The sequence below is a fragment of the Antedon bifida genome, chromosome 6, assembly GCF_963402885.1.
Source record: "Antedon bifida chromosome 6, ecAntBifi1.1, whole genome shotgun sequence".
NCBI classification, from domain to species: domain Eukaryota; kingdom Metazoa; phylum Echinodermata; class Crinoidea; order Comatulida; family Antedonidae; genus Antedon; species Antedon bifida.
The window spans coordinates 14,023,341-14,050,378 of record NC_136231.1 but is presented as its reverse complement, the minus strand read 5'-3'; the positions used below and the strand labels follow the sequence as shown (position 1 = coordinate 14,050,378).

Below are 27,038 nucleotides of genomic sequence, written 5' to 3'. Positions count from 1 at the left end.
TTTTCAATGTTGCGGGGTTTGTTGTTTCTTTTCCTATCCTAGCCCTAGATAGTATATAGGCCTAGGCCTAGCTAGTAAATGTCCAAGATTGTTTAATTATTCTGCTGATGTGGTAAATCTAATGGATACAACTAGAACAGGTAATACAATAAGAATAATGTAATCGTTTATCTGGCCTAATTGGAGACCTACAAGTAGGCCTAAACTAGGTTAGGCTAGCCTAGGCCTAGGCCTACATTATTTGAAAGTTAGCTAGGTAGGCCTACTAGAGCCTAGCCTATAGGGGTGCTGGTCAACTCGTACCCATTGGCTTACATACTTACCGATTTGATGGCGCAAAGGTATGTTTTTGCCGTGTGAATATTTTTATATTTAAATTGTTTTTTTTTTAAATTTTACAGGTCTCTGAGAAATGTGTCCAAATAAAAATGACCATTGATTGTAAACATCGTTTAATTAGACATATTTATTTGTTAACATTCATTTAAATGTATGTATAGAGAAAACGTACATTTGTGTCTTTTATTTACGTAAGAGAACATTTAATTAAAAAAAAAATTCATTCTACTGTTAAGTATAGTATAGTATTACAATTCAATTAAGCACAGATAAAGTATCAACCAACAACGTATCATTTTTATACTTATCCTTATCACCATCTTCCCCGATTATAATTATTGATCAAGTAAATATTAGGCCTATTTCAATTTAGATTCAATAAAAACCCTAATATGTACATTTTATTGGTATGTAAGATTGTTTGAATTAAAGAACTCCCTGTTTTATGCAAAAAAGCCTGCATGAGGGCTATAGGGTCGAATTTCTCGTAGATTTTGTGCTACATGTTTTTGCTGGGATTTCCCTTTTATAAAAAAAAAACATGCATTTAGTTTTTTTTCATACTAGGTGAAGACCTCGCTTCCGACAAAGATGGCCAGTCGTCGATCGGAACCTTAAAAAAAATAAGTTTCCTTAGGATGCAACAAAAATTACATATTGACAGCCGATTGTTTTCTTAAAACGGATGAACCGGTCCAGTCTCAATAATATATTCTTCACTATGACCTCTATTATAAAACCACTTTTTCTTTATTTTAATGGATTCATAAAATGATACTTATCCGCCATATTTTAAATAATATAAGTGGATAAAACAATACTCATTTTAAATGTGAGCATAGGGTTTGAGTTTTCCGGCCCATTCTGTTGAGAATAATAAGTTATTTCAAGATTATGTCTCTGTACTGTAGGCTTAAACGTTATTTAAATTTTATTGTAAAGCAATTTGTTATCTTGATCATTTTTAGCACAGGCAAGAAAGTATTAATATGGTGGTTAATGTTTTAAAGTTTTCCTTATTTAGAAAAGTCATTAAATCTAGTCAAGTAATAGTAAAGAAAAAAAAGCAACCGTGTATTTACCTTATTGCATGTTACAAGTGTTTTCAGCAAAGGAACAATAATGGTTTGGTGTCCAATAAAAAAAAAAGCACACCAATCAAACCCACGACGACTGCTTCTACACAGGAGGCACAGTCAGTTTGTCAATTTCTAATTGAAACTGGATTGTACTCAACAGAAAATCATTCGAATAGAAAACATTACAAAGCCAGCTTTTTCATTAAAAACCATCTCAACGCTCAAAATACTGGCCGTTAAATAATAACGGAAAGGTAAATCAGCGGAAAATCTATACCCATAGGTAAAAGTCCCAACCGAATACGACATTGCTACCTCCCTGGTCAGAGTGGGTCCCATGTGCGATAATTTAGTTACTGTAACGAACACAATACTTCACTTGCCGAGAATTATAATTAATTAAACTAGAATTTAATTCGTCACTTTGACGAATTATAGGTGATCATTTTTATCATTTTAATGAAATTAACATTTTTTAAACATGCACGTACGTTAACATACGATCGTAAAAAGCTGATGTACGCCATCCTATGACATGATGCATATACACTTATAGTGCTGAGTTGTACCTATTATGTACAGTATATACTGTATATCTATATACAGTGTAGCATAGGTGAAATGACTGGACCCACATCATGTTCAAATTTGTTGGTATGATGGAATTATCAAAATAAACTCGAAGATGACAATTTCGAAAGATAATCAATTGAGCAAATAAATATAAGGATTGGAAGAGAATTTGATACGTAGAAGCGCAATGCGCGCTCATTGAAATTTGTATAACTTCGACTAAAGAAATATAAAAACTACGTTTTAACTTCAACTGGCCATATGATAACATCACAACATCCGATAGGCTTAATTTTTATATGAATTCATATCTACAGTTCAACAGCTTTCATAATAAGTTATAATCTTCAAGGTCACCTTTAATTCTGAAGAGCTATTAGATATTCAAATGTATGGTGTAGCTAAAATTACACGACCTAGGTTATTCAAATTTTTACGCGTGATGACGTCATCGAAATAAAAATGTTGACAACTCATGAGAAAGATAATTAAATGAGCAATCATATACAAAAAATTGAGCGAAAATCGGGCGCAAAATAACCGAGATGCGCTCAGTTGAATGTGATAATCTATGACAAAAGAGAAAAAAACCTAATTTTTTAATTCAAGTGGCCATGTGATGACGTAATACCATTTTGTACGTCTAATGTGTATATACATTTATATCTACAACTCAATGGCTTCCCGAATAAGTTAAAAAATTTAGGGGTCATCGTCCATTCTGAAGAGTTATTTTCATTTAAAAAAAGACATATTTTTCACCATTTTCAGAACTTTTGTGAAATTAATGTGCGCATTTTGTCATTTTTAACATGCTCGTATAGCGTTATTTTAAGTCGGAACGAACTCAAATTCGGTGAATGTACTAAGGATGGTGAGTAGAATGCGATTTCTACAAAAAAATCGTATTTTTACGCTTTTTAAGAATCGCGCGCTCAAAAACGCATTTTTGCGCAGTAATTTTTTGAAACACGCAAATGGCCTAATTCATGCTCTAAATTGATTAAAACTTAATTTTGAGCTTTTTAAATTTTGAACGCGCGATTTTACGCGCATGACCCTACGTGCGCGTGCGTTTTTACTTGCTAATATTTTTACCCTTGACCTGAAGTTTACGTGTAATAAATTTCATTAATATGTGATAATGAATTATGGAGATATGATTGATAATGTGATTTCACAAAATGGCGTATAAATGACGTCACGGATGAGTGATCACGCTGAAAAGCTTATTAGGACTAAGTTAAAGTATTTGAAAGACATTGTGAAATTTTGGTAATCATTGACATTAAACTTTTTTAGATATTTGTTACACAAAATAGTGCCCAGAAACAATAATAACAACTAGACATGTAACTCGTCACTTTGACGAGTTAGTTATCCGCACGACAAACGCCACGTGCACGTCATACGTTAGACTTTTGCACACAGAAAAAGATTATGGCATTATGACCTGATCTGAAGAATATGATATGTTGTTAGTGCTGAATTCTGTCAATTTTGTGTCATATAGTATATACAGTATAAACAGTATAATCTGTATACATTATAACATACAGTGTAGAATAGGTGAAATTACGGGACCCCCGGTTATTCCTATTTTTAACATGGCGACGGTATCAAAATGAAAAACTAAGACAGCAATTTCGGAAGGACATTATCTCAGCAGCAACATGTTAACGTGAAAAAGAAATTTGGATACGTAAAATATAGATGCGCGCTCTTTTAAATGTGATGAACTATGACGCAAAATATGAAAATACGACTTTTTTTATTAAACTGGCCATGTAATGACGTCACAACGTCGTATTGGAAAAAAGTTCACATGAATTCGTATCTACAATCCAATAGCTTCCAGGAAACGTTTTAATCATGATTATCACTTTTTATTCTGACGAGCTATAACAGATTGAAATTTACTGTAAAGATGAAAATAAGTGACCCACGTTATTTACGTTTTTAGACATGATGACGTAATAAAAATTAAAATATTTTTAACTCATGCGAAAGATAGTTGATTGACCTAGACACTATCAAAATCGGGGTGAAAATGGAAAACGGATAAGTAGAGATGCGCTCTATTAAATGTGATGAGCTATGACGAAAGATACAAAAATCCTAAATTTTATATTCGCGTGGCCATACGATGACGTCACAATGTCCGGTTAGCCATATTAATACATGATCCGATATCTATAACTCATCAACTTCAAGAATATGTCATCCACAAAAAGTTGACCGTCCAGTTTAGAAATTACGACTGTTTAAAAAAAGGCATAATTTTGACAAATTTTGACGAATTTTTAAACTTTTTCATCAAAAACTCGCGAAAATTATCCAATTCTACGTGCCCGTATGACGTGATTTTAAGTCGAAATAGTTTAAAAGTTTGTAAAATTACTAGAAAAAGCTGGAAAAACATAAATCACGCGAAAAAAAAAGTTTTTTGCGCTACGTGCGCACACGTGCGTAAAAAAAATGCGCGCGCCTGGGAATTTTTGACATGCTTAAAATGACATGAAACGCGTAGAAAGTTGATTAGAAATTAATTTTTCGCATTTTGAAATTTTAAACGCGCGTGCGCGCGTAACTTTGTGTGAAACATGTCATTTTTTTTACACAGAAAATTAGCGCATGATATAAATTAAACTTTTGCTAAGTTTCATTTAAAATTGTTATATGGTTTTCGATCTATGTTAAATACGCGAAAAACGTAAAAACGCGCGTAAGTCACATTGCGTAACTCTGACGTCATTCACAATAAGAGGGGCACAACTTCACGTGAATGCCCATATGTTGACAAAGTTATGAAATGTTATGTTTACATGTTTTAGAGATACGCTCTGCACAAAAATGACAGAAAGAAAGAAGAATACAGAAAAAAAAGAAGATGAAACAGGACAGTTACAAGGAGTTATCCGCTGAATGCGGATAACTAACTAGACATGTAACTCGTCACTTTGACGAGTTAGTTATCCGCATGACAAACGCTACGTGCACGTCATACGTTGGAATATTGCACACGGAAAAAGATTATGGCATTATGACCTGAACTGAAGAATATGATATGTTGTTAGTGCTGAATTCTGTCAATTTTGTGTCATATAGTATATATAGTATAATATGTATACATATTACATAAGTGTAGAATAAGTGAAATTATGGGACCTGCCATTTATTACAATTTTTAACATGTTGACGGTTTTAAAATAAAACGCGAAGGTAGCAATTTCAGAAGGAAATTATCTCAGCAACAACATATTAACGTGTAGAAGAAATTTGAAAACGTGAAATATTGATGCGCGCTCATTTAAATGTAATGAATTATGACGCAAAAAATGAAAATACGACATTTTTTATTTAACTGGCCATATGATGACGTCACAACATCCGATTGGCAAAATGTTCACATGATTTCGTATCTAAAATCCAATAGCTTCCAGAAAACGTTTTAATCGTGATTATCACATTTTATTCTTACGAGCTATAACAGATTAAAATTTACTGTAAAGATGAAATTAATGCCAGACGTAATTTAAATTTTTAGGCATGATGACGTCATAAAAATTAAAATATTTTTAACTCATGCGAAAGATAGTTGATTGACCTAGACAATATCAAAATCGGGGTGAAAATGGAAAACGGATAAGTGGAGATGCGCTCTATTAAATGTGATGAGCTATGACGAAAGATACAAAAATCATAAATTTTATATTCGCGTGGCCATACGATGACGTCACAATGTCCGGTTAGCCATATTAATACATGATCTGATATCTACAACTCATCAACTTCCAGAATATGTCATCCACAAAAAGTTGACCGTGCATTTTAGAAATTATGACTGTTTAAAAAAAGGCATAATTTTGACGAATTTTTGAACTTTTTCATCAAAAACGTGCGAAAATTGTCCAATTCGACGTGCTCGTATGACGTAACTTTAAGTCGAAATTGTTTAAAAGTGGGTAACATTACTAGAAAAGGCTGGAAAAACATAAATCATTCGAAAAAATTATGTTTTTAACGCTACGTGCGCACCGCGCGCGTAAAAAATTGCGCGCTCATGGGAATTTTTGACATGTTCAAAATGACATGAAACGCGTAGAAAGTTGATTAGAAATTTTTTTTTCGCATTTTAAAATTTTAAACGCGCGTGCGCGCGTAACTTCTTGTAAAACATGACATTTTTTTTGCACAAAAAGTTAGCGCAAGACATAAATTAAACTTTTGCTAAGTTTCAATTTAAATTGTTATATGGTTTTCAATCTATGTTAAATACGCGAAAATCATAAAAACGCGCGTAAGTCATGTTGCGCAACTCTGACGTCATTCAAAAATAGAAAAGCACAACTTCACGTGAATGCTCATATGTTGACAAAGTTATGAAATTTTAACTTTACATGTTTTAGAGATACGCTCTGCACAAAAATGACAGAAAGAAAGATGAAGAAAACTAGACATGTAACTCGTCACTTTGACGAGTTTGGTTTTCCGCCGCGCAAGTGGTGCAACATGAACGTGTAACGACGTACCTTACCGTACCGAACATTAAGGGGATAGGTTGAGGACAAAAGGAAGTGTCCACGTTGGCATTATGACCTGAACTGAAGAATATGATATGTTTTTATTGCTGAATTCTATTAGTTTGATTCATATATAGTATACACAGTATAATCTGTATCCATATCACATACAGTGTAGAATAGGTGAAATTACGGGACCCGCTATTTATTGCAATTTTTAACATGGCGACGGCATCAAAATGAAATACAAAGATAGCAATTTCGGAAGGATATTATCTCAGCAACAACATATTAACGTGCAAAAGAAATTTGAATACGTGAAATATTGATGCGCGCTCTTTTAAATGCAATGAATTATGACGCAAAAGATGAAAATACGACTTTTTTCATTTAACTGGCCATATGATGACGTCACAACATCCGATTGGCAAAATTTTCACATGATTTCGTATCTAAAATCCAATAGCTTCCAGAAAACGTTTTAATCGTGATTATCAAATTTTATTCTTACGAGCTATAACAGATTAAAATTTACTGTAAAGATGAAATTAATGCCACACGTAATTTAAATTTTTAGGAATGATGACGTCAAAAAAAATAAAATATTTATAATTCATGCGAAAGACAGTTGATTGACCTAGACAATATCAAAATTTGGGTGAAAATGGAAAACGGATAAGTGGAGATGCGCTCTATTCAATCTGGTGAGCTATGACGAAAGATACAAAAATCCTAAATTTTATATTCGCGTGGCCATACGATGACGTCACAATGTCCGGTTAGCCATATTAATACCTGATACGATATCTACAACTCATCTACTTCCAGAATATGCCATCCACAAAAAGTTGACCGTCTAGTTTAGAAATTACGATTGTTTAAAAAAATGCATATTTTAAACGAATTTTTTAACCTTTTCATAAAAAACGCGCGCAAATTGTCCAATTCGACGTGCTCGTATGACGTATCTTTAAGTCGAAATTGTTTAAAATTTGGTAAAATTACTAGAAAAGGCTGGAAAAACATAAATCACGCGAAAAAAATACGTTTTCAATGCTACGTGCGCACCGCACACGTAAAAATGTGCGCACGCGTGGGAATTTTTGACATGCTTAAAACGACATGAAACGCGTAGAAAATTGATTATAAATTAATTTTGCGCATTTTGAAATTTTAAATGCGCGTGCGCGCGTAACTTTGTGTAAAACACGCAATTTTTTTTCCACAGAAAGTTAGCGCATGATATAAATTAAACTTTTGGAAAGTTTCAATATAAAATGTTATTTAGTTTTCGACCTATGTTAAATAGAAGGAAATCGTTAAATCACGCGTAAGTCACGTTGCGCAATTGTAAACGTCATGAAAAGCTTCGCAGTACATCTTCATGTGCATGACGATATGTTGAGAAAGTTACAAAATGTTATGTTTGCAAGTTTTAGAGAAAAGCGTTCCACAAAAATCATACAGAAAGAAAGAAGATCAAGAAAAAGATGTTGATTTCGTACAATCACAAGAGGTTTTCCTGCAACTTCGTTGCGGAAAACCAAAAAGATGATGAAACAGGACAGTTACAAGGAGTTATCCGCTGAATGCGGATAACTAACTAGACATGTAACTCGTCACTTTGACGAGTTAGTTATCCGCACGACAAACGCTACGTGCACGTCATACGTTGGAATATTGCACACAGAAAAAGATTATGGCATTATGACCTGAACTGAAGAATATGATATGTTGTTAGTGCTGATTTCTGTCAATTTTGTGTCGTATAGTATATATAGTATAATATGTATACATATTACATAAGTGTAGAATAAGTGAAATTATGGGACCTGCCATTTATTGCAATTTTTAACATGTTGACGGTTTTAAAATGAAACGCGAAGGTAGCAATTTCAGAAGGAAATTATCTCAGCAACAACATATTAACGTGTAGAAGAAATTTGAATACGTGAAATATTGATGCGCGCTCATTTAAATGTAATGAATTATGACGCAAAAGATGAAAATACGACATTTTTTATTTAACTGGCCATATGATGACGTCACAACATCCGATTGGCAAAATGTTCACATGATTTCGTATCTACAATCCAATAGCTTCCAGAAAACGTTTTAATCGTGATTATCACATTTTATTCTTACGAGCTATAACAGATTAAAATTTACTATAAAGATGAAATTAATGCCAGACGTAATTTTAATTTTTAGGCATGATGACGTCATAAAAATTAAAATATTTTTAAATCATGCGAAAGATAGTTGATTGACCTAGACAATATCAAAATCGGGGTGAAAATGGAAAACGGATAAGTGGAGATGCGCTCTATTAAATGTGATGAGCTATGACGAAAGATACAAAAATCATAAATTTTATATTCGCGTGGCCATACGATGACGTCACAATGTCCGGTTAGCCATATTAATACATGATCTGATATCTACAACTCATCAACTTCCATAATATGTCATCCACAAAAAGTTGACCGTGCAGTTTAGAAATTACGACTGTTTAAAAAAAGGCATAATTTTGACGAATTTTTGAACTTTTTCATCAAAAACGCGCGCAAATTGTCCAATTTGACGTGCTCGTATGACGTAACTTTAAGTCGAAAGTGTTTAAAAGTTGGTAAAATTACTAGAAAAGGCTGGAAAAACATAAATCACGCGAAAAAAATATGTTTTTAATGCTACGTGCGCACCGCACACGTACAAATTTGCGCACGCGTGGGAATTTTTGACATGCTTAAAACGACATGAAACGCGTAGAAAGTTGATTAGAAATTAATTTTGCGCATTTTGAAACTTTAAATAAGCGTGCACGCGTAACTTTTTGTAAAACACGCAATTTTTTTTCAACAGAAAGTTAGCGCATGATATAAATTAAACTTTTGCAAAGTTTCAATTTAAAATGTTATTTGGTTTTTGACCTATGTTAAATACGAGAAAATCGTTAAATCGCGCGTAAGTCACGTTGCGCAATTGTAAACATCCTGAAAAGGTTCGCTGCACAACTTCATATGAATGAAGATATGTTGGGAAAGTTACGAAATGTTATGTTTGCAAGTTTTACAGATACGCGTGACACAAAAATTACAGAAAGAAAGAAGATAAAGAAAAAAAAGATGATGATTTCGTACAATCACAAGGAGTTATCCTGCAACTTCGTTGCGGATAACTAATAAAGATTTGATACAATAACAATAGGTGATCATTTTATTCTAAATGATCACCTAATTAAAAATTATAAACTATAATGGAACGGATTTACAAACGATGCACTTTGCTATTGGGCCCAATGTTAAGACTATCGGGCCCAACTTTGTGGTCGTTCGGGCCCAACGCCTAAGACGATCTGGCCATGTATAAGACGATCGGGCACATAAAAAATGGGCCCGATCGTCCGTAACCTCGATCGCCCTTGGCCCCGATCGTCTGTTCACCATATGTCCTCGGTTCTGCTTACCTCTAGGCCTAGCCTATACCTAGCAGGTCTTTAGAAATTTTAATTGTTAAAATAAGGTCTAGGTAGGGCCTTATTTATTATTTTAAAATGCTATTAAAACATAAAAAATAAATCTAAAGCAAAATTAAAATGTTTCATAGTATTTATTTATAGGCCTATACTTTTTTTTTGCAGCACAAAAAAGAAAGCAAACAAACGATGGAAATTCAACCAAATTTGCAGTGAAGGAAGGCATGTCATGGTGGACATGTTTACAACTTGACATGTCATATGAAAATACAAAACCAAGACTTGTTCCAGTTCAACAGACTAATAATGATAAGAAATAATATGCTTCCCAGTCTTTTATAAATATTGTACTAACTCTTTATTGGTAAGATATAATAAGTATTATCGCAATAATTTTAATTACAATGGGTAATAATGATGTACTGTATGTTTGTTTTTTTTCAAAATGTACAGCCTGGTTACCCAATGTGTATTGAAATTTAATAGTTTTATAATATAATCATGGACCTATAATATAAATTATTATTTATCTAATTTATAGGTCCATATATAATAATATCCTGGATTTGTAAAGCGCCTGATGTTGTGAAACCTCTAAGAGATGTACATATTATAACCCCTTTTTAATCTAACACGTATGTAAACATACTCGCATAATGCATTTAGTAATCAGTGCAAAGTTGTGTCTTGACTTTACCAGGTATCCATAAGTGTCTTGGAATGGAACACACAATCTCAGTAGTCTGACACACTGCGCACAATTTTATATCTGACTGGCCCTGGTCAATACAATACAAAAGATACAATATGTTAGGTATTTAATTTTACAAATCTTAAGTTCCTGTGCCCGCCCCCAATTTTAAAATTATCCACCAATGATTATATGAATTTTCAATACCGTCGTCAAAACTCCCTCCTTACACATATTAATTTTATTAATGATTTTTTTTATATTTTGTTACTGTTTTAGATAATCTTCAATGGACTCATCACTATACCCTGATGAAAGCTCTGTATGCGAAGAATGCCAAGTTGATAAGCCCACTGAACCCTTACAGAGTTATTGTTGCGGAACAGGCTGCACACCGTGTGTTTTCGATCTTTACGACGAAGACTTACAAAACTGGAAACGGCACTGTTATGAAAATCATCAAGGCAGACATAGTGTTGTCGCAGTAAGTATTAGATAAAATAAGTAATTGTTAATATTTATATTTTATGTATTAGTTATCAAAGAGCATCTCAGAGACATTTTTTTCTTTTTTTTTTTAGATAAATAATTCACCTGTTCTAACCCCCTCTTCATTCACTACCTTTGAACTCATCAAAATCACAGCTGTATCTGGTGATACAAATCTTTACAGATTTAAGATACCAAATGGTGGAAGCTTACATCTGTCTGTAGGACAACATGTTGTCTTAAGGTAAAGTAGGCATATTGTGTATAGTAATGGCAATGTGTATGATAATAGCAATGCGTATAATAGTGCCAATATAGCAAAGCAAAGAGGAATATTCAGTGGCGGATCCAGGATTTTGAAATTGAGGTTAGTGGGCTTAAATAAAGTAGGATTGGCCTCCCGAATCTGTCTAAGCTATTACTGTATATAGTATTTTATTTAAATACTTATTACTTGGCAAAATAGCATTTTGCTTAGTATAGTACTTGCTTTGTTTGTTAGCATGATAACATCCACAATTTTTAAGTTATCGTCCTGAATGTTTGGTTGTTATAGGGGTGTATATACTTACAGAACATGCCTATTAATTTTCAGGAAAATTGATTATATTTGTTATGTCACAAAAGCTTATATTAAAATCTGACTTATTTGTTTATTTAGTAGCACACCCTCTGTATTCCTTTAACATGGAGCATTCTCTCCCCGAATATAGTTTAGTACTTCACTCACTTTTCGAGTGCTTTGATTAAGATTTTAATTGTATATTATATTTTCCAGAGGCACATATGAAGGGCGGAGCATTACCAGGCAGTACACCCCTGTCAGCTCTTTACATTCAAAAGGCTACTTTGATGTTTTTATAAAGGTAAGCAAATGACCCTTTAGGCATTTTCAACTATTCATTTTCTGCTCAAAACAACCCAGTGGAATACACCTTTTGAGTTTACATTATGAGAAAATTAGTTTCTAAAATTAGCACTAATGTTATATACTGTACATGTATGTCACCCTCTACTGGCATGGATTTTAACCTTTTGACCTTTTCAAAATGTGTAACCAAAATTTGGTACACTTCGTATTTATATAGGTTAAAGACCCTAAATATTTTAAGTATTGAAGATATATTTAAAGTGTATAGACTTACATTAGGTTTTAAAATAATGCATGACCTCTGTCCCTCATCCTTTAACGAGTTTGTGAGATAAAGTGAGAGGTGTGAAGGGCCTTTAATACATTGGAAGGCTAAGACCAATACATTTTTAAATTCATTGTTTATTATTTTTCATAGATTATGGGAGCAACTTCCCAATGAAATTAAACAATGTTCTACAATTTCAGACTCACCAAACATTTGATCTCAAAATATTAAATTGTTTATATTGTTTATTCATTGCAACTTATTCTTTTAATTAATGTTTTTAATTAATTTGTACTACTTAGTTTTGTTTTTGTGTTGTAAATATAATGATGGAGTAAGAGCAGTTTTCTGTTTGGGCTCATGACTATTACTTGCTCCTGGCAAGATGAAATGTAAAACCTACTTTTAAGAACTTTTACCGAATAAATATTATTATTATTATATTATTATTTTCTGTGGAGTAAAAATGGCATGTTGCACACAAAATTTTATGCACACGCACGTTTAAAGTTTATAATGCGAAAAATAATTTTCCAATCAACTTTCTTGTCATTTTAAGCATGTAACAATTTCAATGTGTGCGCAAATTATGACATGCATGGTGCGCATGTAGCGCTAAAAATATCTTTTTTCCGTGTCAATTATGTTTTTTCCAACCTTTTCTAGTTATTTTACTAACTTTTAAACAATTTCGACTTAAAATCACGTCATACGAGCACGTCGAATTGGACAATTCGCACACGTTTTTGATGAAAAAGTTCAAAATTCGTCAAAATTATGCCTTTTTTAAACAGTTTATTTTTATTACATATTCTGGAGGTTGATGAGTTGTAGATATCGGATCATGCATTAATATGGCTAACCGGACATTGTGAAGTCATCGTATGGCCACTGGAATATAAAATATAGGATTTTTATCTCTTTCATTATAGCTCATCACATTTAATAGAGCGCATCTCCACTTATCCATATTATATTGTCTAGGTCAATCAATTATCTTTCCAATGATTTACCACTTTTTAAATTTTGATGACGTCATCATGTTCAAAAGCGTGAATAACTTGGGTCACTTATTTTCATCATTCCAGTAAATTTCAATATGTTATATCTCCTCAAAATGAAAAGTCATAATACTCATGATTAAAACGTTTTCTGGAAGATGTTGAATTGTAGATACGAATTCATGTACAAATTTTGCGCATCGGATGTTGTGACATCATCATATGGCCAGTTGAATTATAAAAGTCGTATTTTCATATTTTGCGTCATAGTTCATGACATTTAAAAGAGTGCGCATCCATATTCTATGTACCGGTATACAAATTTCTTCAACAATGTTGTTGCTCAGATAATTCACTTTCCAAATTGCTATCTACGTGTTTCATTTTGATGACGTCATGATGACGTGCACGTGGCGTTTGAGCGGCGGATAATCGGCGGTTCAAATCTAGTGATGTGTTTTTTCTGTATTTTACCAAATTTTAACCTTTTTAACTCATTTTTATATTTTTATGTGAATTTTTTACTTTGAACAAACAAAAATAATTTTAAAACCATGTACATATTTTACTGTGTTTGACCATAAATGAATTCTAATATAACTGAAAACACTATTCTTTTGTTAAAGCTAAGTTAAAATGCATAGCAGTATACCTATATATGATATATTTTTAGTGAAAACGGTAAATATATACAGGTCTTAACTTTTCATTATTTTATCACTTTCTTTAATTTGTGACTTATGAATTACTGTTACTTATACATTGAAGGCCTTTTTATTTTCAATTACTATTTTGAATAGATTTATGCAGATGGTCCAATGTCACAGTACATAAAACAGTGGGAGGTAGGACAAGTAATGGAATGGCGTGGTCCCTATGGAAACTTCAAATATTCTCATAACCAGGTAAAAAATATTGTATCAGAAACTAAAGTATTTATAATATAGCATGCCCCTGTGTACACCACCAAGACTTTGCCTTGAACCTATGTGGGGATGTGTACAGTACCCCACTTCAGCCATTGGATAATAACAGTGGGCAACCCTTCAATTTATTGCTCTCGTTGTTTCAGCTGATATTTTTATTCATACTCCTGTACCAGATGAGGCTATACAGGCTAAATTTAACAGTCATGTCTCTTCAGCAATTTAAAAAAAATAAAATAGTGACTATGCATTGAACAAAAATCAAAACAAAACACTGTCGACTCTGTGTGAAGGTTCCCATGAACATGAATCTCTAACATACGCAAAAATTATTACGTTTTGCTGATTACTGCGTACGATACATGGGAGTGTCATTTCCGAGTCAACTAGACTAGTGAGAGGTGCCATTTTATCAATCAATATCACAAGTTTTATACAACTTAATAAGATAAAATGGAAATGTATTAGTGTAAATGTTGTTTTACCTTACTGTTTACATCAAACCCAACATTTGTACTTCATATTCTATATTAACATCACACAAAATGTTTCTATGACTTATGTTAGTCAACTTGAATGATATTGCAAATTGAAACATTACTAATACCTAAGCTATCAATGGAATGTTTTAATTGTTTTTCATTGCTCATTAAACAGTAGGTTTTGACCTATTTATTTGAATAATATATTACTATATAATTGATATAGTGTTATTTATGAAGGTGTTGAAGTATTTGACTTCAATTTGACCTTATTTTACAGTTTTATAGCTGATTTATAATTGTAAATAATTTAAATACCCTTGTATGCACATACATACAATTGCCACAATTCTTAAAGATATAGTGTCCCCTGAAAAAAACAATTTTTGAAAAATTGTTTTTGTTGATTATGCCATTTTAATATCGCATAATAGTTATTCACTTTTACCAAAATTAGGATCGATTAAGTATAATATATTAGACCTATATGTTCTTTGTTTTGTCATGTTTTTGTACTATAAATGAATGAAATGAAACTATTTTATATATTTTGGTGCATTATACAAACAAAAATTCTCAATTTGTTCCTCCTAAATAAATTCAGTAGTTTACAAATAATGAATGTTATATGAGTTAAATGGGGAGAATATTTATAATACACCTATTGTTCTAAAGTAAACTTCATTTAATCAATCCACTGATTCCATATTTAATCAATCCACTGATTCCATATTTAATCAATCCACTGATTCCATATTTAATCAATCCACTGATTCCATATTTAATCAATCCACTGATTCCATATTTAATCAATCCACTGATTCCATATTTAATAAATCCACTGATTCCATATTTGATCAATCCACTGATTCCATATTTAATCAATCCACTGATTCCATATTTAATCAATCCACTGATTCCATATTTAATCAATCCACTGATTCCATATTTAATCAATCCACTGATTCCATATTTAATAAATCCACTGATTCCATATTTAATAAATCCACTGATTCCATATTTGATCAATGTCAAAGGCTAGATGACAGTCTAGACCATTTGAAAAGATAGTGGCCAGCCATCAGCTGTGTGTTGCACAATGTTTTGATTGCACATTCATTACAGATTTTTACTGTTTCTTTTAAGTATTCGCACTTAGTACTACTCGCTGCTGGTACTGGACTAGCCCCAATGCTGCAGGTTATGCAACATGTAGTTAGCAACGATGAAGATGACACAGTCATCCAGCTTATCTATGCTTGTAGAAATTATCAAGATTTACTTATGAAGCCATTGCTAGATGAGCTATCTTCATATTGGAACATTAACATCTTGTATGTACTAAGTAAGGTATGCGTTTTTTGCAATACACTAAATATGTAAAGCTCTGTCTACACTATCAAACTGGTTTTACAAAAAAGTGTGATGTGCCCAAATGTGGTAGTTATATGACTGTGACATCATAATGTTCATATATGAGCACATCACATTTTTTTTCACATAAAATTTGATAATGTAGACAAAGCTTAACTCTTCCAACCCAGATACTCTTTTTCTAGCCATTTTTTTGTTTTAGGAGAAGGACCATTCATAAATGTGTTATTTTCATATTCACTTGCAATGCATTCAATTCCTAATAGTAAAAATAAATATTTAGATAGGAGAACTTTTTAAATCTAATGGTGTTTTGACTTAACCTTGAATGGAAGAACATGACTGTTTTTTTTTAGAGTTTCCCATTTTCAGGACGTCTGCTTTTGGGAGACCAATTAGAAGTACTGTTCTGTTATAAATTTTAATTAAACTTAAACCAAGAATTCTTTTATATTGTATGTTATACCAAATAAAATAATTTATTTTATGTAACATGACTATAATTTATTTTTTAGGAAAGAAAAGAAGAAGTAACTGGCAAGTATAATGAGAAGCTTAAGTATACACGGCTTACTAAATCTCTACTGGAAAAGGAATTGATTGTAACACCAACAAAAGCACACTTTCTGATTTGTGGAACTAAGTCATTTGATAAAGACATGATAAAATATATAAAACAACTTGGTGTTAAAGATGGCAACTATTTCAAATTCTGATTATAAAAATACTATAATATATTTTTTATATATTGATAAACTTTTTACAAAAAAGAAAAACATATTTACACTGTTGTAATATTATACTTTTTCACTTTCCATTTGAAATATAGTTTATTGTTAAATAAAATTAAATACACTAGGTACCATACTACCATGGCAAACAGTTTATAAAGCTATGATTGGCCTGAAAAAGTCACATGAACACACACACGCGCGCGCGTTTGGAACATGATGACATGATTTATGATACACTAACAGTAACTCCTGCTCCGCATGGTCTTTTTTTGCCATAATATGTGATTATATACTTTGCATGGGCAAGTATAATAAAAGCGCACTCTGATAAACGTACTTTGAAAAATTGTATCACTAATAAAATTCGGAATTACTGTATTTACGGCCATTGATTTGTTATACACTATCCCTTCACTTTAAAATATATGTAGGCTAAAAAATTAAAGCAATAGTACAGTGGATATGGAACTCTAGACTTTACTTTTGACTGGATAATAAAAGACGCTAAAGAAAAATTGTGCTGTGTGAATTAGATGTGCGCGCAAACACTAACGAAAATATAAAATGCCAAACTATTATTTTGTGTGTTTTTTGTTGTGTATTAATTATTTGATACATTAGAGATGAAATAAAAAAGTGGACAAAAATCGAATGAGAAACACATTGCTGCGGAAACACGAATTGTTAAGTTTATTCATTTACATTTTATTTTTGCAATTTTTCTGTATGGGAGATTTGTTATCAGTCGGCAGATTAATACATTTTAATGATAAATATGAATTGGATTGGAATAATAATAATGCTTACGGAATCTGAAATCAACACAAACTTTTACATTTTGGGTGTATTTTTCGTTGATATTTTATATTTAGCGGAAACACGGCACCCATTTGGATTCGTTTTATTTGTGTGTGTGTATTTTTTTTTCATTACATTTTTTTTATTTCAAGGTTCTTTATATTTTGCAATTTATTTTGTGTGAGGTTTCGTATCTTTTTTGCTAGTTTTGTAATTACACTGTGGTCTAGTTTTGATTTTTAGCTTTAGCGGTGATACTCAATAATTACACCTGTCGCGGTTTCGAACTCGAACGTACTAAGCATTGATATCAATGGCCAAAAAGTAAGATTGCGCATTTGAAGTTTGCGAAACCAAGATCGGCGAGGCATATCGTCAGCCTAAAACAGCAGATCGCAGGTATTTCATAATAAAGAAAGAAATATCATATTGTGATCTGTGTTATTATTGTTCTTTTGTTGAAATATTCCAAATTAATTTAGATATTAAATTGTTTGTATACTCTCTTTTTAAGTGAAGAAAAGAAGAAATACGTAGATAAACGAAAGCAAATTTCAAGATTAGCTGTGAATAACCGATATTAAAAATGTGAATGTGTTCTGTTGATATGTTACTAGTGCCGTACGTGCCATGGCAAACAGTTTATAAAGCTACGATTGGACAAAAGAAGTCATATGATGAATACTGTAGAAATTCGCACGCGTACAGAAACGGCGCGCTAAACCATGAGGCCTAACACCACATGTGCGACAAAATCACTACTTATTTCGGTATTTGTAATAAATGTTTGAACAAAAAGAAAGCATTTTAATCGAACATTATCAAAATGAAGCCAGAACCTTATTCTGAAACATCTATTATTTCCACCATAAATTCTTATTAGGCCTAATTTATTAATTTACAAATTTAAATACCGTACTCGGGTAAAAAGCCTCGGTTACCATACACTTATTGAAATGCTTGCTTTTCGTAAAATAAACCTAATCTGTTTGTCCAATTTGTTTTTTAGACTAAAAAAGGTGAGGAATATAACAGTTTAAAGTACAGTACCATGTTTATTGTTCGTTTTTTAGGGGGAGGGAGGCGTTTGTTTGTTGTACAACACACCGTCATTAATAATCAAGTGATAAATACAGTATAATGTTATCAAAATGCTTGGTAAATTGTAGATATAGCAGTCAATGAATTCTACTACAAATAGAATTGAGCTTGTGTTATCATACAATATTGTGTGTATAAATATATGTGGTGGGCTGCAGGGCGTTTATTATAGAGGGTGGAGGTTTATTCCAAATGATGTTTTTTGGGGAGGGCGTTTATTCAAATAATTGCGAGGCTTAATTGGTGGTATAATCAATACATTATTTAGTTTAAATCTGGTAAATCTTGATCAAACACCACACACTGACATCAGTTAGCCGTTTAGGCCTAAGGAAGTCGTTTTAAACGGATTGCAACTTGGGTCACCAGAATCCCGGGTCTCAGATAGCAGCAACAACTCGGCTATCAATCGGCAGATTTCTAACATTTATTCTATGTCTTCCTTAATTATGTAAGTTTCTTTTTATCAATTTGGCACGTCTTTTGATCACCGTTTTTACACTATTTAATTTCCCCTCCCCATCCACAACCACCCCGCGCGCGTCGTTAGCCAGTTTATTTTCAAGAGGACGGACGCATTAGAAAACGCGGAAGCTTATGTTTACTGACGGCTGAAAACAAATTGGTACGGCTGAAAACAAACAGTATTTGGAAATTCGGACTGGCAAGAGATATATACAGACAGTAGTCTTTTAGGACTTTTTTCATGTCAGAATATTTACGTTACACAAACGTTTTACTACTCATTGTTAAGCAAAAATAATTGATAATAAATCATTTTTTCTTAAATTATTAACTACAATATCAATAAAAAGAATCATTTACAGGGGCGGGCCCAAGGGTGTTGTCATAGTTGCCCAGACAACACCCTTAATTTCATACTAAATCTTTTTTTCTGCCACTAAATTAAAATGTTGATCCTATTTCATTGTATATACAATTATTGTTATTATACCCCGTTGTTGTAATAATGATTGGGATTTTAATACTTTACTTTTCAATATTATAAATACATTCACGTGATAAACGAATGGCCGGTAGATTGAACTGAGAAGGTAACTATAAATTGATAAAACTTGTGTTAGGGCGTGTGTTGTAATAGTGGCGGTTTACGCTATTTGCTGGTTGCAGTGGGCAAATGAATCTCTTCGAATTATTTTCACAATGTACTATGGCTCTGAGGAAGATGATCGTTGTATAGTGTCAAGTTTGGTTTTCTACATTACGTTGCAATGATTGCTAAACTATTATCTATTAGCGAAAGTTGCCGGATTTCCCTATAAAAAGAAAAAATTTTTATAAAGAATAAACAAAACACATCTTTAGAAATTTGTTTGTTGAATATGTCATTTAATACCAATTTAATTTGATCGAAAAATAAATTACTAACTTGAAAAAAACTGTTACCATATTTAAAGAGGGTGATCCATCCAGCAATTGCTGATCATTAGGGACCCTCAGAGGTTCACAAGACAAACATATGCACAAGATGCTCTACATAAACAAATTCTTATTACAAGTCTTTGGGAGTGGAGTTGTAATTTTGTCCTTAGAAAAAATCCTGACATGTGACGGGACTTGAACCCAGGACCCTTGGAGTGGTAGCCAAGCATCATACCCACCAAGCCACAACTCCACTCCAAAATATGTACAATACTGTATATCATCAAAAAACTTTATTGGCTCTGTTAATAGTGTCAACACCAACTTTCTCCTAAATAACGTGTGAGACATATTTTTCAAATTTAGTAATAATCCAAACCTATACTGTATGTATACATAGTCTAATATTTTAAAAAAAAGTGAATATTTTCAGTAACCAAATTAAAACAACTGTTTAAATGCACTTTAAATTACCACCATATTCTAAACAATATAGTGCCAAATCACATGTTCTAATGAATGCCTGGGCTACATGAAGAAGATTCTGAGTTTAAATCCTTTTCAAATATAGTTCAAATGTTAATAACCATACAATAGGCCATTATTGGACAAATAATGTGTCATTGGACTCTATAGAAACATGTATGTTCTGAACAATTTGATACCAAAAATAATTTCATATGTACAATATTTAAAAAGTTATGCGATTTTATGTAGTGTAAAGTTCAAAGGTCAATAATGTTATAATCGGCCATTTTTTGCAAAAACATACCATTAGACTAAATATAAATGTGTAGTTTCTGAACATTTTGAGCCATATTTTTTGGACAAACCTTTTCATTCAAGTGAATATAAAAACATATAGGCCTATTCTAACGATTTTGACACCATAATTAAGTATCTGTGACTAGCGGTTTCCAAGATACAGAGTACGTTATCAAAAATATAAAAAATTATTCAAAATAAAAATCGCACTCGGTCCCGCTTTCTTTAATAAAAGTAAGTAGGCCTGGACCTAGCCTAGTTTTAATCAATAATGGCTAGTCATAATTATTGTTTGCCTAAAAATGTGAAACTTTTAATAAACAAAGAAAATGAATAGAGAAACAGTGTCCGTAAGAATCTTCCAATGTGTGTGTCTTAAAAGTATTGCAATCATTTATAAAGCTAGTGTATTGCTAAGTTTTAAATTATTGTCTGAAATATGGGGATAATTATTTTATTTATTCAATTTTTGCCATATACAATACAAAGAAAAAGACAAAACGAAATAAATAAATAAGGCAAGGAAAGGGCAAAAGTGCTAAATATCTATAAATCGAATATCATGCCTGTAGTTTTAAAACAGAAACCACACTCCAGAGAAAAGAAAATATGATCGAAATTTGCAGAAAGAAGAAATTGAACACTGAATATTTTCAAAGTTCGGAACGTCCGTAATTACTATACGGAAATTTGGCCCAATATACGGACGTAAAGAAATGAAGATAAATAGGGTAGGCCTACTACGGAAATACTTAAATGATGGGGAATCCCGGCAAAATGCAATGGATATGTGGCCTTTCGTACCTTCTCATGACGCACACAAGCAATCCAGTCAGAACTTCATTCTGAGCATGTTTAGAAACATAATATATGCTGACGTTAATGGTTATTATTATGTTATGATTAAATGGGATCTAAATTTTAATTTAGTAACAGAAAGAAAATTAGTATGAATTACCAAGCAACTGGGGCAACAACACCCCTGCGTCCGCCCCTGATTTAATGAAGAAAGAACATTATAAACAGTTACCTCAAAAATTCAAGCGGCAGTTTTTGTAAAAAATAATTATTTCTTGTTTATACATTTTTACAGTATGCCTTTAGATGCCATTCCTTAGTTTATGCCAAACAATTCGTTTGTAGTTTCCCAATATTATTCTCAAAACTATATCAATTAGTTTGTTCTTTTTAAGTATTTCTGTTATAAACATCACAATTTCGGAAATTATTTAAAAACCGACCCTTCAAAATAATTGTCAAATTAGCGTATTTAGTGTATTGTTTACAATAATCAACGTACTTGGTTCCTTCGCCTTCGCTAATCGCTAGAATGTCCTTGTTTTATACATTTGCTGATATCGTTCACTTAATGATTCAATTGTTGAATTCGTTTTAACTTCATTGCATATCAATTGGTATATATTCAACTGGTGGCTGTAAAAAGCAGATTGTTGTATTCGTATTGTTAGCCTAAATGATTTTGTCATTGTAAGACTACTTTATCAATGTACGTTTCAAGTGACAATGAAAAGACAGAGTTAATTTGTATTTTGAGTAGTTACTAAATTAGTATTTGTTTTGGCATTGAAATCGCGAAAGCGAAGCGACTGTACATCTAAAAGCATTTTTAACATTATTTTAAACTTACGTAATATCAACTACTAAAGTAGAACGGTGCATTTGAAGGTTTAATATTAATTGTTAAAAAGATCATTAAAAACCAAAATGTAAAAATTGGTTACGCAAATTGCAGAACCTGGAGTCGGCGCCAACCGAGACCCAAACTCGAAGTCGGCGCCAACCGAGACCCGAGCTCGAAGTCGGCACCAACCAAGACCCAAACTCGAAGTCGGCACCAACCGAGACCCGAACTTGAAGTCGGCGCCAACCGAGACCCGAACTGCTGAAATATTCGAATACGAATACATTTATTCATCATATCATACAATCACATCAATACAAAAAAAGTATTTACGGTGTTTTATAAATAGGGGTGGGGGTCCATGAAACGATGGAGGTTTGTATGAATGAGGTTATAGGCCTAATACAATTAAAATTGGTTGTCTTTATAAGTATATAAAATATAATACAAAAAATATAATGAGTGAAATTTAGACATAAATCTAAATATACATTTTAAAATGGGTAGGAGAGAGATAGATATTACCCGGTATTTATTCCCGATCTGAGTTCCGTTGTTACTTTTTTAACATTCAAAGGCTTTTACGAACTAAAACTAATTGTTGAAAAGCAAAACAACGAAAAAACCAAGAAAACATTTATTCCTTTTTTTTATCATATTAACAATTTATCGGCCCTAGATATTTATTATATCAATTAAAAATTACTTCACAAACAAACAACATTTTCTATTAATAATTATAAAAAGTGGTTACTGGAATTTCATTACCCAACAAGGTATGGATATGAATTGATGACGACAGAACCTTTAAAACCATAGTTTAGTTCTAGGCCCTATATGATATTATTATGTTGATCTGTAATTCCCATAAGAAGGTTGCTATCAATGGAATCGATTGGCTGTCCTATCGAACCGACGAGCACCTACTATGAAGTGATTACTAGGCCTCTGGAATCCGAGACAATCACGATCAAAAGATGTTTTCAGATGTAACTTTGAGATTCATATCCCCGCAGGAACAACTACAGTTAATAGCGATGGATTACCGGATTAAGAGCCAGTCCTGTATGCTTAAATGTGATGTCACGGGGATCTTCTGCCTTTCCAAATGTTAGTAATTAGCTTCTCCAAGGTGATACGTTAGGAATGTGATGAAACAACACCGCTTTTCAGGTGTTGAGGACACAGGAGTAAACTATTTACAAACCATGCGTATAACATCAACAGGTATCCGTGCCGGTTTATTTGAAACTGTTGCGCTGATCTCTGAACACCAACCTAGCTTGAAATACTATAAGCCGTTCATGTTGTGAGGTAATCCCCCTCGTGCTGTATGGGCCTATGTAGGGGGTAGTACCGATATCTGTAATATATTAAGTTATGGCAAGACCACACCAAGGTGTAAAAAAATATAGGCAATACCACATGATAAGTGAACATAAAACAATTTGCGTAATCCTGACAAGATTATTTATGCCTGTTGATACACCATGTACAGCACATGGGATAGATAGAGAACGGAGTAACAGGTTGAACATAAAACTGATGGTAAAAGATAATATTTGATGACGATGCCAAAAATAAGAGTCATGATAGACTGTCTGAAATTGAATTTTATTTAATAGAAGAACTATCTGAGAAGAGACATATTTAAACAACACACACAATTAGGCCTATACTTCAAATATAAAAGATTAGCACATGAATATAACATCAACGGTCGGAATAAAATAATTATTAAAAAACGTAACAATACAGCAGTTTGAGTGGGATTTAGAAGAAGGAAGAAGTAAAAGAGAACGAAAGTAAGGGGCACTTGCCATCTTAATGTCTTCAAACGAAACTGCGATTTGCCGACAAATTGCGTTGAGGGTGAAACCCCGTTGTTCATGAATAGTTTTTAAGAAAGTCAGTTTTGATTTCAAACAATTGAAATTAATGCTACAAACAAGTAATTTAATCAAATTAGATTCAAATTACAAAGAATATTCACTTATTCGGTATTACCACAAAAGTGAGCTGCATTTATTGGCTTTCTAACAGCAGACAGCTATCATTTTTGTAATCATATCTGGCTCGCGATTTACAGGAAAAACAACGGTTTTCTGTTATTAACGGCGAAATGATTACATATTCCGTATGCGTGCCCTGCATAACAGCATATCAATGATTAGATTAAGTATTTAGTTAGTTATTCAGTGTAAGCCTATTATATTCAGTTATGTTTTTTTTCAATCATAAAAAAAAAATGTGTAAATGAGGCTATAACCACAATTTAAGGCACACGCCTGTTAAGGGGACACTTTATTTGGTCGAAGTTGTCCCTTGATTATGTTTTTCTAGTTAGTTAGTTAGTGAAAAGAAAAAGATACACTGATTTTCTATAATTGAAAATAACTTACTCATAGACAGATTTGCAGAAGCAAATAATGAAAATGATAAACTGCATGTATTTTTAGTCTTTATAAAGATAAAGCTATGCTTACTTTGGCTGGTTTTAAACCTATCGTTGGGCTTGTCACTTTATTTACTATAAACTCTCTTCCAACTGAATGGAGGGTTTGTGATCATTAATTGTTATTAATTTATAATAACTTTTAACGTTTTTAAATCCAGAGAGCATTTTATTTATGTTATATTACTCTGAGACCTTAGGGACTATAACACCAATCATAGTTTATAATTCCTTACTTCAAGTCTGTTATTGACGTTAAATAAATAATTGAAAAGAAAGAAAAAAACAAATAATTTATATACTGAAAATATATATAACTAAAGGCAATATAAGAGAAATACAATTGATTTTACAAGTTATAGGAAATGTAATTGTTAAGTGATTTATTGATAATAACAATTGCATGAGTCAAAGTTACGAATTGTATAATGAAAGCAAACAGAAACCCGAATCGTAACCAACATCAAAGTGCCGATGCCACTCAGGTGTATACACAGTATTCATCGATATGCTTGTTTACACCCTTAAATAAATTACTAATTTTGTGCCCAGAATTCCTCGTGTGTAACACTGATACTCTTATATTTTCTATTTGTTTAGAAGCGGTGCGACTAAAAGAAACTTTCTTGATATTTTTTCTGGTATAGGTTAGGCGACGGAAATTTGTCGATTGTTCTCGTGCATACGATTTGTAATTGTTAAGCTTCTTAATCCCGGCGCTTTAAAGGTGCCGTCCCCCTTAGCCGGTTATAAGTAAAGAGTAACTTTTCCAGTATTTGAACATTAATAAAAGCGATCGGATTGTAGTTGTGTTAGGAAAGTTTGATTGGGTTTACGGTGCGCCTGTTCTGACAAAATTCTGAACGGTTATTTCGGGAATGTTGACGCCGACACTCGACAATGTCCAACCCTCTGATAACGCCTAGAGCGTGCTTTTTGCCACCATAAATATGTTTTAATACTGTACAATTGAATTTTTATCACATATCCATAAAGGATATTTAAGAAATAAAAAATTACTATTCAAAGTGATGTTTAAAAGTATATTATGGTTTTGCAGGTATAGATACGATTTCAGATAACCCTTATAAATGGGACACGGAAATATAATAATGGACAATATTGGTGTAATTATATTATGACCAACCCCTATTCAACCCCTATTCAGGGGAACTTTGTTGGGTCTCAAAGATATCCCTGGTTCTGATTACAATTTTAGAATGTTGGTGAAAGACAAATTGTACCACCATTCATTTAGAGTTATTAACGGTAGTAAAATGTCCTCCTCGAATTAGAGTTATAGCTTGTATATAAAACCACTGCCATCCACATTAACCTCAGTAGGGTTCCTTGGATGATTTTCTAGCGTAATAAATAATAAGGACATACCGTAATATAGAAAATATCTACCTATTTAAATTTACTTCAGTATTGATAAATGATGAAATTATGGCTATTTAATTATTTTATGTTTGTATGTTGTAATTTAATAAAAAAAAGCGCAGATGTCTGAAAAGCCTAATCCGAACTTATTTTGATTAATTTGTTATCAACGAAATCTTAAATAAACTTATTTAATCCAATACACTAATCTCTTTGTGAAATTATACTCATTAGTAGAAATTGTCGCTTATGAAATCTAATTTAACACTATCGAAAAAGGTGTTGATTTCTGTAGACCGGTCGTCGATTTCGTTGATTGTAACAAAGAGAAATGTTGATATCAACCTCCTCTTGCTTAAAATACAATTGTTTTATTACAATAGTATCGGGAAGATCAAAGAGAACTATGTATTGTAATTGACTTAAACATTTCTTTGTGTTTTTAATATTGGTGATTTCATTTCTAGATATGATTCAAATTTGTATGGAACTTCTGGGGCTGAAAGCTATTTCAAGGATGTAATAGAATAAAAGGGCCCCCGCAGTGTAGCAAACCAGACAGGTGTAGCAAATTACAAATTTCTACACACTTACTTAATATATTTGTTTTTGGAGCGTGGAAGTTTTATCTATAACTTTTACACGCGAGAAGAGGCGGGGATTTTACACTACAGATAATAAAAAGT

At 32.4% G+C, this 27,038-nt stretch overlaps 1 protein-coding gene across 2 annotated transcripts; it reads left to right on the top strand.

Annotated features, from left to right (window-relative positions):
* Positions 1-2: 2 nt before the first annotated feature.
* LOC144845473 (NADH-cytochrome b5 reductase-like) lies at positions 3-16,958 on the top strand. 2 transcript variants are annotated; one of them, XM_078702847.1, is made up of 8 exons: positions 3-140; positions 10,155-10,353; positions 10,960-11,164; positions 11,262-11,413; positions 11,948-12,035; positions 14,110-14,214; positions 15,864-16,067; positions 16,607-16,958. In XM_078702847.1, exons 3-8 carry the CDS (start codon positions 10,970-10,972, stop codon positions 16,805-16,807), a joined length of 945 nt encoding a protein of 314 aa, XP_078558973.1. In that variant the 5' UTR covers positions 3-140; positions 10,155-10,353; positions 10,960-10,969; the 3' UTR covers positions 16,808-16,958. The 2 variants fall into 2 exon arrangements, with proteins under 2 accessions (XP_078558973.1, XP_078558974.1); XM_078702848.1 differs by having other exon boundaries at positions 15,864-16,062; positions 16,607-16,781.
* Positions 16,959-27,038: the final 10,080 nt, after the last annotated feature.

Excerpts from the sequence above, each read along its gene's own strand:
- LOC144845473 (XM_078702847.1), top strand. The coding sequence starts at position 10,970 with ATGGACTCATCACTATACCCTGATGAAAGCTCTGTATGCGAAGAATGC. Across the intron at positions 11,414-11,947 it reads GGACAACATGTTGTCTTAAG|AGGCACATATGAAGGGCGGA; the intron begins GTAAAGTAGGCA and ends TATATTTTCCAG. Across the intron at positions 14,215-15,863 it reads TCAAATATTCTCATAACCAG|TATTCGCACTTAGTACTACT; the intron begins GTAAAAAATATT and ends GTTTCTTTTAAG.